Raw genomic sequence first — 11172 nt, 5'->3', positions numbered from 1 at the left:
TCACACTGCAGTAGGCCTATCTTCTTGTGCAGTAGTGGCAACAATGCTTCACAATAACAAAATATGTTATTATAAATATTCAGTTTACCTTATCTTGTGGCCTAAATCTATTGTGCAAGCTTGGATTTTCTTGTTGGATCACAACCAAATCATTACATGCCCTTGTGCTACATGTCGAGGGTGGTGTGCCTTTAAGAGTTTACAACGCTCGTTGAATTTACAGCGCCGTCCCTGAAAGTTTCGAGGCCATGCAAGTAGCCTACTCTGCAGTAGTTTGGATACCGAAGGAAGTGACGGGACTGAATGAGAAAAAGAGAGAAAAAATACGAGGATAAAAACAGAAAGCAGAATACGAAGTAACGTGCTGTGTTACGGTCAAGAGAGCGTGTGTGGTTTACTACATCGCGTATGATTCTGATATGCATGGAAGTCGGGCTGGGTAAAGTTTTGGAATGGTTACAAAGTAGCTGTGAAATGAAAAGCCGAGATTGAGGTTTTAATCGAGGTGGGTTTACCTACGCGTATGGTGTCGCGTTAATGTTCGTACAAAATACATCACTCACGTCATGAATTCTAGTTTAAAGGTATGGAAGACGAACAATTGCTTGGATTTCATAATTTTTTTTTTTACAAAGAATAAATAGCAGAAGGGCTATCTGAAACGGAAATGCAACTAAATAATTAGCTAGTGATATTGAATAGAGACCGTTGGATTTCACCTGGACTTATTTTTCCTCTGTCAAGTTCAGTTCTGCGTCTTCTGGAATGTTTGGGAGTTGTGTTCTACCGGTTTCAGCTCGGATAAATGCATTTCTCTGGGCACTAATATTTTTAACAACGTTTGGACTTTGTTCAGAGCTGAAGGTTCGAGTTCGTTTAGCTGATGGACAAATCACAGAGGAAGTTCTAGAAGCAGACAGTGAAAAAGACTCCATCACACTTGAGTTCAAACAGGGAGATGGAACTCTCATAACATTTGTCGCTGACTTCAAACAGGTGAGTGGATTCAAATGTGTTTTTCCCTATGCCTTTACTGTTTTGTGTAGGGTTGGGTTATTACCCAATGGCTACATATGTTGCCAGGCTGATCAGGGGCAATACAGTTCAGGAGGAATGCAGACTTATATCTCCATGCAACCCATTTAGAAAACAGTATACCATAGCATAGACTAACAGTGTTAGTCTAGCCTGTGTCATTTCAGTGCTGATGAGTTGACTCCCTGGTCATGGGCCCTCCTCTCCTCATGCTGGTAAATTCCTCAGCATGCATGAGTGGATAATGTTAGGTGGCACAAACTGATTATTGAATTAGGCACTCACCTGTAATGATTGGTTTAGGAATGCTATTCCTACTCTTCTGCAATACAACTCATGCCTTTACTCTGAGYCTGCTCAGTCCCATCAACATAGACGGGCCTAGTCTGAGAGCAAGGGCGTCCATCGACTCCAGTGGTTCACAACCTTTGTTGTAGCAGGGACTGGAAAGCTACGGTCCTTCTTTCTCGCAGGACCAGTTACATTAAATGAAGTGGCTACATTAAACAAAATAATTGACTATGCCTAAACCAGTGTTGGCTAACTATAAGGGACCGGTGCCGGTACATGGGCCAGAGGTTGAGAACCACTGGTTCAGTGTGTATAGTGAACCAGCAAACAACAAGCAGCCTGTTCCCAGAGTGCCTCTGGTCCTGTGCACTATGCTCTCAGACATAGACCAAAGGCATGCGTCTGTGATTGTTGCAGTCCCACAGAAACTGACAGCCTGGCAAGAAGTGAAGGGGGAGATTTTCTAGGATTAAGTGGGCATGTCTGACCTTTTTGATCGGGGTATGGGTCACAAACCAAATAGCTCATTTTGATGAAAAGAGGGGCCGGCACATCGCCAAATCGGTGACGACACATCTCTGAGCACATCACACCATAGTGGTGAAGCCTGGTTCACAGCACACACAGTTTAGCTAAATTAGCTTCAGGCACAGGTTTTTTCCCCCCCTCTGTTTGATCAGTTCCACTCGGAGGCCTGCCTCTCCATTCCGTTTACATGTGGTTCTCATCTAACACTCTATCTCAAAGATTTATGGAAAGTTGGATCAACTGACTTCAAGCTGCCATGCAGAATTTACTGCTCAGAGCCGCATGAGGAAAGGAAAACGCTGAAACAGGGGGTTATCAAACAATGGGTAGCWGTAAASGGACAGAGTAGATATATGAATSGCTCTGTTGCTGTTTATAATGTGTTCACGGGACCAGCCAGCTAGGTGTGCAGCTGCTGTTATTATCAGTCCTAGCCTTGTGCCAAAATCCACATGAGTTGGCATGGGTTGTGGGAACAGGAGTTCTGTAATCTATGGGATCAGTACAACTATGAGAATCGGAATGAGTCATTCCATGATAAGAAGAGGGGGGATGAACTGAACATTTACACTAACGTGTACCTGTGGTGAAATTATATGGCTACCTAACAAACCACACCTCATTCTGCGGGAATGGATTATTCTTATTCTCCATGTGCATAAAAACAGCGGGAATGTGTATACTGGGGATGAATTTACCCATGATCGAATACAACAGGTGTGAAATGCTTACTTACAAGCTCTTAACCAACAATGCAGTTTTAAGCAAATGGTTAAGAAAATATGTACTAAATGAAATAAAATAAAAACTACAATGAAAAAATAACACAATAACAATGATGCAGCTATACTCGGTACCACTACCGAGTCAATGTGTGGGGGTACAGGTTAGTYGAGGTAATTTGTACATGTAGGTAGGGGTAAAGTGACTATGCATAGATAAACACAGAGTAGCAGCAGTGTAAAAACAAAGGGGGAAGGGTGTCAATGCAAATAGTCCGGGTGGCCATTTGATTTAATTGTAAAGCAGTCTTATGGCTTGGGGGTGGAAGCTGTTAAGGAGCCTTTTGGACCTAGACCTGGCACTCCGGTACTGCTTGCCGTGCGGTAGCAGAGAGAACAATCTATGACTTGGGTGACTGGAGTCTGTGACAATTTTTTTGGTCCTTCCKCTGACACTGCCTAGTGTATATAGGTCCAGGATGGCAGGAAGCTTGGCCCCAGTGATGTACTGGGCCATTCGCACTACCCTCTGTAGCGCCTTATGGTCGGAGGCCGAGCAGTTGCCATACCCGGTGGTGATGCTCTCGATGGTGCAGCTGTAGAACCTTTTGAGGATCTGGGGACCCATGCCAAATATTTTCAGTCCCCTGAGAGGGAACGGTGTTGTCGTGCCCTCTTCACGACTATCTTGGTGTGTTTGGACCATGATAGTTTGTTGGTGATGTGGACACCAAGGAACTTAACCCTCGACCCCCTCCGCTACAGCCCCGTCGATGTGAATGAGGGCGTGTTCGGTCCTCTTTTTCCTGTAGGTCACGATCATCTCCTTTGTCTTGCTCACGTTGAGGGAGAGGTTGTTGACCTGGCACCACACTGCCAGGTCTCTGACTTCCCTATAGGCTGTCTCATTGTTGTAGTTGATCAGGCCTACCACCGTTGTCGTCAGCTAACTTAATGATGGTTTTGGAGTCATGCTTAGCCACGGAGTCATGGGTGGACAGGAGGGGACTAAGCACACATTCCTGAGGGGCCCCTGTGTTGCGGATCAGCGTGGCAGTTGTGTTGTTGCCTACCCTTACCATCTGGGGGTGGCCCGTCAGGAAGTCCAGGATCCAGGTGCAGAGGGTGATTAGTCCTAGGGTCCTTAGCTTAGTGATGAGCTTTGTGGACACTATGGTGTTGAACGCTGCGCTGTAGTCAATGAACAGCATTCTCACATAGGTGTCCCTTTTGTCCAGGTGGGAAAGGGCAGTCTGTGTGGAGCGAGATTGAGATTACGTAATCTGTTAATCTGTTGGGGCGGTATGCGAATTGGAGTGGGTCTAGGGTTTCCTGGATGATGGTGTTGTGAGCCACGACCAGACTTTCAAAGCACTTCATGGCTACCGACATGAGTGCTACGGGTTGGTAGTCATTTAGGCAGGTTACCTTCACTTTCCTGGGCACAAGGACTATAATGGTCTGCTTGAAACATGTAGGTATTACAGACTTGGTCAGTCAGGGAGAGATTAAAAATGTCAGTGAAGACACTTGCCAGTTGGTCCGCGCATGCTCTGAGTACACGTCCTGGTAATCTGTCTGGCCCGCGGCCTTGTGAATGTTGACCTGTTTTAAAGGTCAGCTATAGAGTGCGTGATCACACAGTTGTCCGGAACAGCTGGTATTCTCATGCATGCTTCAGTGTTACTTGCMTCGACGCGAGGATAAAAGGCATTTAGCCTGTCTGGAATGCTAGCGTCACTGGGCAGYTCGCGACTGGGTCTCCCTTTGTTGTCCGTAATAGTTTGCAAACCCTGCTACATCTGACGAGCATCAGAGCCGGTGTAGTAGGATTCAATCTTAGTCCTGTATTGAAGCTTTGTCTTTTTGGTGGTTTGTTTGAGGGCATAGCAAKATTTTTATAAGCTTCCAGAATAGTGTCTTGCTCCTTGAAAGCGGCAGCTCTAGCCTTTAACTCAGTGCGGCTGTTGCCTGTAATCCATGGCTTCTGGTTGGGATATGTACGTACGGTCACTGTGGGGACGTCATCGTCRATGCCCTTATTGATGAAGCCGGTGACTGAGGTGGTATACTCCTCAATGCCATTGGATGAATCCCAGATCATATTCCAGTCCGTGCTAGCAAAACAGTCCTGTAGCGTCCATGTCATCTGGCCACTTCCGTATTGAGTGAGTCACTGGTACTTCCTGCTTTAGTTTTTGCTTGTAAGCCGGAATCAGGAGGATAGAATTATGGTCAGATTTGCCAAATGGAGGGCGAGGGAGAGATTTGTACGCTGCACATGTGACATGCTGGTAGAAATTAGAAAACTCGTTGCGTGCAGTCTTAGTGCCAGTGTCGGTTTGTGGTGGTAAATGGACGGCTACGAAAAATATAGATAGTGTGGTCTACAGCTTATGTAGTACTCTATGTCAGGCGAGCAATACCTCAAGACTACCTTTTAATTTAATTTGGGCAATCTTGCATCAGCTGTCATTGACAAATAGACCCCCCCCTCCCCCTTCTCGTCTTACCGGACGTAGCTGTTCTGTCCTGCCGATGCACGGAAAGCCCAGCCAACTGTATATTATCCTTGTCATCGTTCAGCCACGACTCTGTGAAACATAAGTTATTACCTTTTTTAATGTCCCATTGGTAGGATAGTCTCAAACGGAGCTCGTCCAGTGATTGCACGTTGGCCAATATAACGGATGGTAGAGGCCGGTAACCCACTCGCCAACTAATTCTCTCAAGGCACCCTGATCTGCGCCCCCTGTATTTTCTTCATGTGAATGACAGGGATTTGGGCTTTGTCCGGGAGCAACGTTATATCCTTCATGTCAGACTCGAGGTGAGCAATCGCTCTTTTGATATCCAGAAGTTATTTTTGGTCATAAGAGACAGTTGCAGCAACATTATGTACAAAATAAGTTACAAACAATGTGAAAAACACACAAATAGCACAATTGGTTAGGAGCCTGTAAAACGGCAGCCATCCCCTCCGGAGCCATTCTTCAAGCAAGCACTTGACCCTGATATGTATCCGCAGATTCACAAAAATGCCATTTCACAAAAAAGGTGGATGCAATTGCCAAAGTTTGTAGAATCGTCTCAAAAGACCACTCTTACATTGAACTCTCCTGTTCTGGCACAAGACGATCAGTTATTCATTCAGAATTACCCAGACATAGCGGATAAGATAACAACAGAACTAGAGCCATCATAACAGTGCTTTAATGAGAGCTTTGACCAAACTGATAAGGTAATGATTACATTAAAACAAGTAGGGCATCATATTCTAACTCTTTTATTTTTAAGTCTCTAGACTAAGACTACCTAATGTGAAAACAAGTGTAATGTTACCTTGAATGAAAAGGGAAACCTCCCTAGAGTTTCACTTCAGGGAGCAACCTCACTCTCCCACCCCATGGCGCTGGTGGAATATAATAGAGCATCAGTCCTTCCTTTGGAAGACGATCAACTGGGAATGTCTCAAATTTTTKGGGGAAAAATGTCTGGGATCGGTCACGATGATGCAGGCCGGGCTTGCACACTCCCATCAGTGAGAGATTGTTTATTTGGTCTGTCCCAACAGCTTGAATGAACCCCCAAACTACCTTGCCTGTGTCTCAAATGGCAACTTATTCCTCATACACTGAGTATACCAAACATTAGGTCCTTTCTATAATTGAGTTGCTCCCCCCCACCCCTTCCCTCAGAACCGATTTAATTCACCGGGGCATGAACTCTACAAGGTGTCAAAAGCGTTCCACAGGGATGATGGCCCATGTTGACTCCAATGCTTCCCACAGTGGTGTCAAGTTGGCTGGATGTCCTTTGGGTGGTGGACCATTCTTGACACAAAGAAACTGTTGAGCGTGGAAAAACCCAGCAGTGTTGCAGTTCTTGACACATGGTACGCATGGCACCTACTACCGTACCCTGTTCAAATGCACTTAAATCTTTTGTCTCGCCCATTCACCCTCTGAATGGCACACATACACAATCCATGTCGCAAGGCTTAGAAATCCTTCTTTGACCTGTCACCTCCCCCTTCATCTACACTGATTTTAAAGTGGATTTAACAAGTGACMTCAATAAGGGATCATAGTTTCACCTGGTCAGTCTGTCAAGGAAAGAGCAGGTGTTCTTAATGCTTTGTATACTTGGAAAGAAACCAAGAGACAATAAAAATACTATTTACACACTATAATACATAGTCATATTCTTACAGTACGGTTAAATGATTGATATTTAGAAATAGGAGCGGTGCTGTGAAACAATGTGTTTTCTAAAGCTAAACTTTGCTTTTTGCCTGAGTAACCTCTGGTGGCAGAGCATTCCACAATRACATGGCTTTACAGTGTATTCAGACCCCTTGACTTTTTCCAAATTTTGTTACGTTACTGCCTTAATCTAAAATGTATTCAATTGTTTTCCCTCATCAATCTACACACAATACCCCATAATGACAAAGCAAAAACAGGTTATTATACGTATTTGCAAATGTGTTAAATAAAAAAACTGAAATTGTACATTTACATAAGTATTCAGACCCTTTACTCAGTACTTTGTTGAAGCAGCGATTACAGCCTCGAGTGTTCTTGGGTATGACACTTCAAGCTTGGCACACCTGTATTTGGGGAGTTTCTCCCATTCGTCTCTGCAGATCCTCTCAAGCTCTGTCAGGTTGGATGGGGAGCATTGCTGCACAGCTATTTTCAGGTCTCTCCAGAGATGTTTGATTSGGTTCAAGTCCAGGCTCAGGCTGGGCCACTCAAGGACATTCCGAGACTTGTCTCAAAGCCACTCCTGCATTGTCTTGTCTGTGTCCTTAGGGTTGTTGTCCTGTTGGAAGATGAACCCCCCCCCCCCCCCCCCCAGTCTGAGGTTCTGAGCGCTCTGGAGCAGGTTTTCATCAAGGATCTCTCTGTACTTTGCTCCGTTCATCTTTGCCTCGATCCTGACTACACTCCCAGTCCATGTCGCTAAAAAAACATCCCCACAGCATGATGCTGCCACCACTGTGTTTTACCGTAGGGATGGTGCCAGGTTTCTTCCAGACCTGAAGCTTGGCATTCTGGCCAAAAAATGTAATCTTGGTTTCATCAGACCAGAKAATCTTGTTTCTCATGGTCTGAGTCTTTAGGTGCCTTTTGGCAAACTCCAAGAGGGCTGTCATGCCTTTTACTGAGGAGTGGCTCCAGTCTGGACACTCTACAATAAAGGCCTGATGGTTGTTCTTCTGGAAGGGTCTCCCATCTCCACAGAAGACCTCTAGAGCTCTGTCCGAGTGACCATCAGGTTCTTGGTCACCTCCCTGACCAAGGTCCTTCTCCCCTGATTGCTCAATTTGGCTGCGCGGTCAGCTCTAGGAAGAGTCTTGGTACCCTTCCCCAGATCTGTGCCTCGACACAATCCTGTCTTGGAGCTCTATGGACAATTCCTTCAACCTCATGACTTGTGTTTTTCTCTGACATGCACTGTCAACTGTGGGACGTTATATAGAAAGTTGTGTGCCTTTTCCAAATCATATCCAATCAATTGAATTTACCACAGATGGACGCCAATCAAGTTGTAGGAACATCTCACGGATGATCAATGGAAACAGGATGCACCTGAGCTCAATTTCGAGTCTCATAGCAAAGGGTCTGGATACTTATGTAAACAAGGTATTTCTGTTTGAATTTTTTWAATTTTATATACATTTACACCAAATTCTAAGCCTTTTTTGCTTGTTATTATGGAGTATGTGTAAATTGCAGAGAATGTGTTTAATTTAATCAATTTTGTGAATAAGTCTAACGTAACAAAATGTGGCACATATTTAAATCTGTTTTTGGTCTGGGTACTGTGAAGAAAGCCATTGTGGCATGTCTGATGGGGTATGTATGTCTGAAGTGTATGCAAATAGATTATACAAGTGGATAGGGATTTTTAATACTCAAATGTTTCTTTAAAGGCGAAGTTGTTAATTTCTCCTCAACCCTCAATGACTATCATGCATGTTGATGTTTAGGTCTAAGAGTGTGCTTTGAACCCAACACAATGCTTTTGGTTTTAGATGTATTTAAGACCAGTTTGTTAATTACCCATTCTGACTCCTTGCTAGCTAGCTGTAGGTGCTGATGGGTAGAGTGTAATCATCAGCATACACAGTCATTTTAGCTTCCTGTAAGACAAATGGCAGATCATTTGTAAAAATAGAGAAGCATAACGGCCCAAGGCAACTACAAAGGTTGGCTAGATATGCAAGAGTGGGTGTATGTGTGAGAGCACGAGTAAGTGAGAGAGGATGTGGGAGGGAGAGTGTAAAGTTATCTGAACAGTAGAGATGGTTACACTGGCCGTGTCCAAATACCCATGCTACATACTGTACTTAAAGATGCACTATGCAGAAATCACTCCGCCATTTCCTGGTTGCTAAAATTCTAATAGTTCACTTAATTTCAGTTTGTTTTGTCACAATCAAGTATAGTGTAGAGAATCATTGTACCATCTAAACCGCTATGAAATATATCAATAACCAAAAATATTGTAAACCCGAAAGTAAGACAAAAAATTAACTTAAGAACGGCACACAGAGAACAGATCTACCACTTCTTAGACTTGCTTTCAATGAGTGACAGATCTATTACACACATTTCTATGTGAATTTGGTTGGGTCACCCCAAAAAGTTACATACTGCAGCTTTTAAACTGCATACTATTTACTAATCGTCGCGTACTATTTAGCATGTACCGTTTAGTAAAAAGTATTCCACGGCCGCAATGCAGTTTCAGCTCCTGATTGGCTGAGTATATGGTGTGGGACTGAGTGCAGGGGGAGTTTTCCCAATTCAACAGACATGCGTCGCAATAACCAGTCTTCTAATAGCTCATTTCCAATTTGATTAATTTCTCAACTCTGAAAAGAATAGGAATGGAGTTATAGGCCTATTCAGGCGGGTTATAGGCAGACTGTCACATTTGACCTATACAGTAGTAGACCAAATAGCCCATCTATCTTATTTAAGGACTGAAGAAAGAAACTGATTTTAATTTGGTTCCATTTCAACATATTAGTGAAACCAAAGTGCTGGAACATACAATGCCAGTCAAAGTTTGGACATACCTAATCATTCCATTTTTTTTTATTATTTTTTTTACTGTTTTCTACATTGTAGAATAATAGTGAAGACATGAACTATGAAATAACACATATGGAATCATGTATTAACCAATGTATCATTTTCTCAACCAGCTTCATGAGGTAGTTACCTGGAATGCATTTCATTTGTGGAATTTCTTTCCTCCTTAATGCATTTGTGCCAATCTGTTGTGTTGTGACAAGGTAGGGGTGGTATACAGAAGATWTGGTAAAAGACCAAAAGACCAAGTCCATATTATGGCAAGAACAGCTCAAATAAGCAAAGAGAAATGACAGTCCCATCATTACTTTAAGACATGAAGGTCAGTCAGTTTCGGAACATTAGCATTTGAAAGTTTCTTCAAGTGGAGTGGCAAAAACTATGATGAAACTGGCTCTCATGAGGACCGCCACTGTAAGGGAAGACCCAGAGTTATTTCTGCAGCAGAAATAAAAGTTCATCAGAGTTAACTGCACCTCCGATTCAAGTAATGGACACATCTCACCATCAACTGTTCAGAGGAGACTGCGTGAATCAGGCCTTCATGGTCAAATTGCTGCAAAGAAACCACTACTAAAGGACACCAATAATAATAATAAGAAACTTGCTTGGGCCAAGAAAATACGAGCAATGAGCATTAGACCGGTGGAAATCTATCCTTTTTTGGTCTGATGAGTCCAAATGTGAGAGTAGGTGAACAGATCTTCACATGTGTGGTTCCCACGTCTAAATATTGCTGTTACATTGCACAACCTTCAATGTTATGTCATAATTGCGTAAAATTCTGGCAAATTATTTCGCAACCAGCCAGGCGGCCCAAACTGTTGCATATACCCTGACTCTGCGTGCAATGAACGCAAGAGAAGTGACACAATTTCCCTAGTTAAAAGAAATTCATGTTAGCAGGCAATATTAACTAAATATGCAGTTTTAAAAAGATAGTTGTTTATTGATTTTAAGAAAGGCGTTGATGTTTATGGTTAGGTACACATTGGTGCAACGACAGTGCTTTTTTCGGGAATGCGCTTGTTAATCACCCGTTTGGCGAAGTAGGCTKTGATTCAATGAGAAATTAACAGGCACCACATCAATTATATGCAACGCAGGACAAGCTAGATAAACTAGCAATATCATCAACCATGTGTAGTTAACTAGTGATTATGTTAAGATTGATTGTTTTTTATAAGATATGTTTAATGCTAGCTAGCACCTTACCTTGGCTCCTTGCTGCACTCGCATAACAGGTGGTCAGCCTGCCACGCAGTCTCCTCGTGGAGTGCAATGTGATCGGTGTCCAAAAATGCCGATTTTCTATTGTTATGAAAACTTGAAATCGGYCCTAATTAATCGGCCATTCCGATTTTAATCAGTCAACCTCTAATTGAGAGCATCCTGTCGGGCTCTATCACCGCCTGGTACAGCAACTGCACCGCCTGCACTGCAGGGCTCTCCAGAGGGTGGTGCGGTCTACCCAACGCATCACCGGG

At 43.5% G+C, this 11172-nt stretch overlaps 1 protein-coding gene across 1 annotated transcript in view; it reads left to right on the top strand.

The window, feature by feature from the left end:
- Positions 1 to 203: 203 nt before the first annotated feature.
- LOC112068625 (out at first protein homolog) overlaps positions 204 to 11172 on the top strand; it is a 31322-nt gene continuing 20353 nt past the window's right edge. The window contains exon 1 of the mRNA XM_024135804.2: positions 204 to 996. Within this exon, the coding sequence (XP_023991572.1) occupies positions 766 to 996 (231 nt within the window). The 5' untranslated portion in view covers positions 204 to 765. The remainder of the gene's footprint in view (positions 997 to 11172) is intronic.

This window comes from Salvelinus sp. IW2-2015, unplaced genomic scaffold (genome assembly GCF_002910315.2).
Source record: "Salvelinus sp. IW2-2015 unplaced genomic scaffold, ASM291031v2 Un_scaffold611, whole genome shotgun sequence".
Taxonomy (NCBI): Eukaryota; Metazoa; Chordata; class Actinopteri; order Salmoniformes; family Salmonidae; genus Salvelinus; species Salvelinus sp. IW2-2015.
The sequence above is the reverse complement of the archived record's forward strand: the minus strand, read 5'-3'. Positions and strand labels throughout refer to the sequence as shown.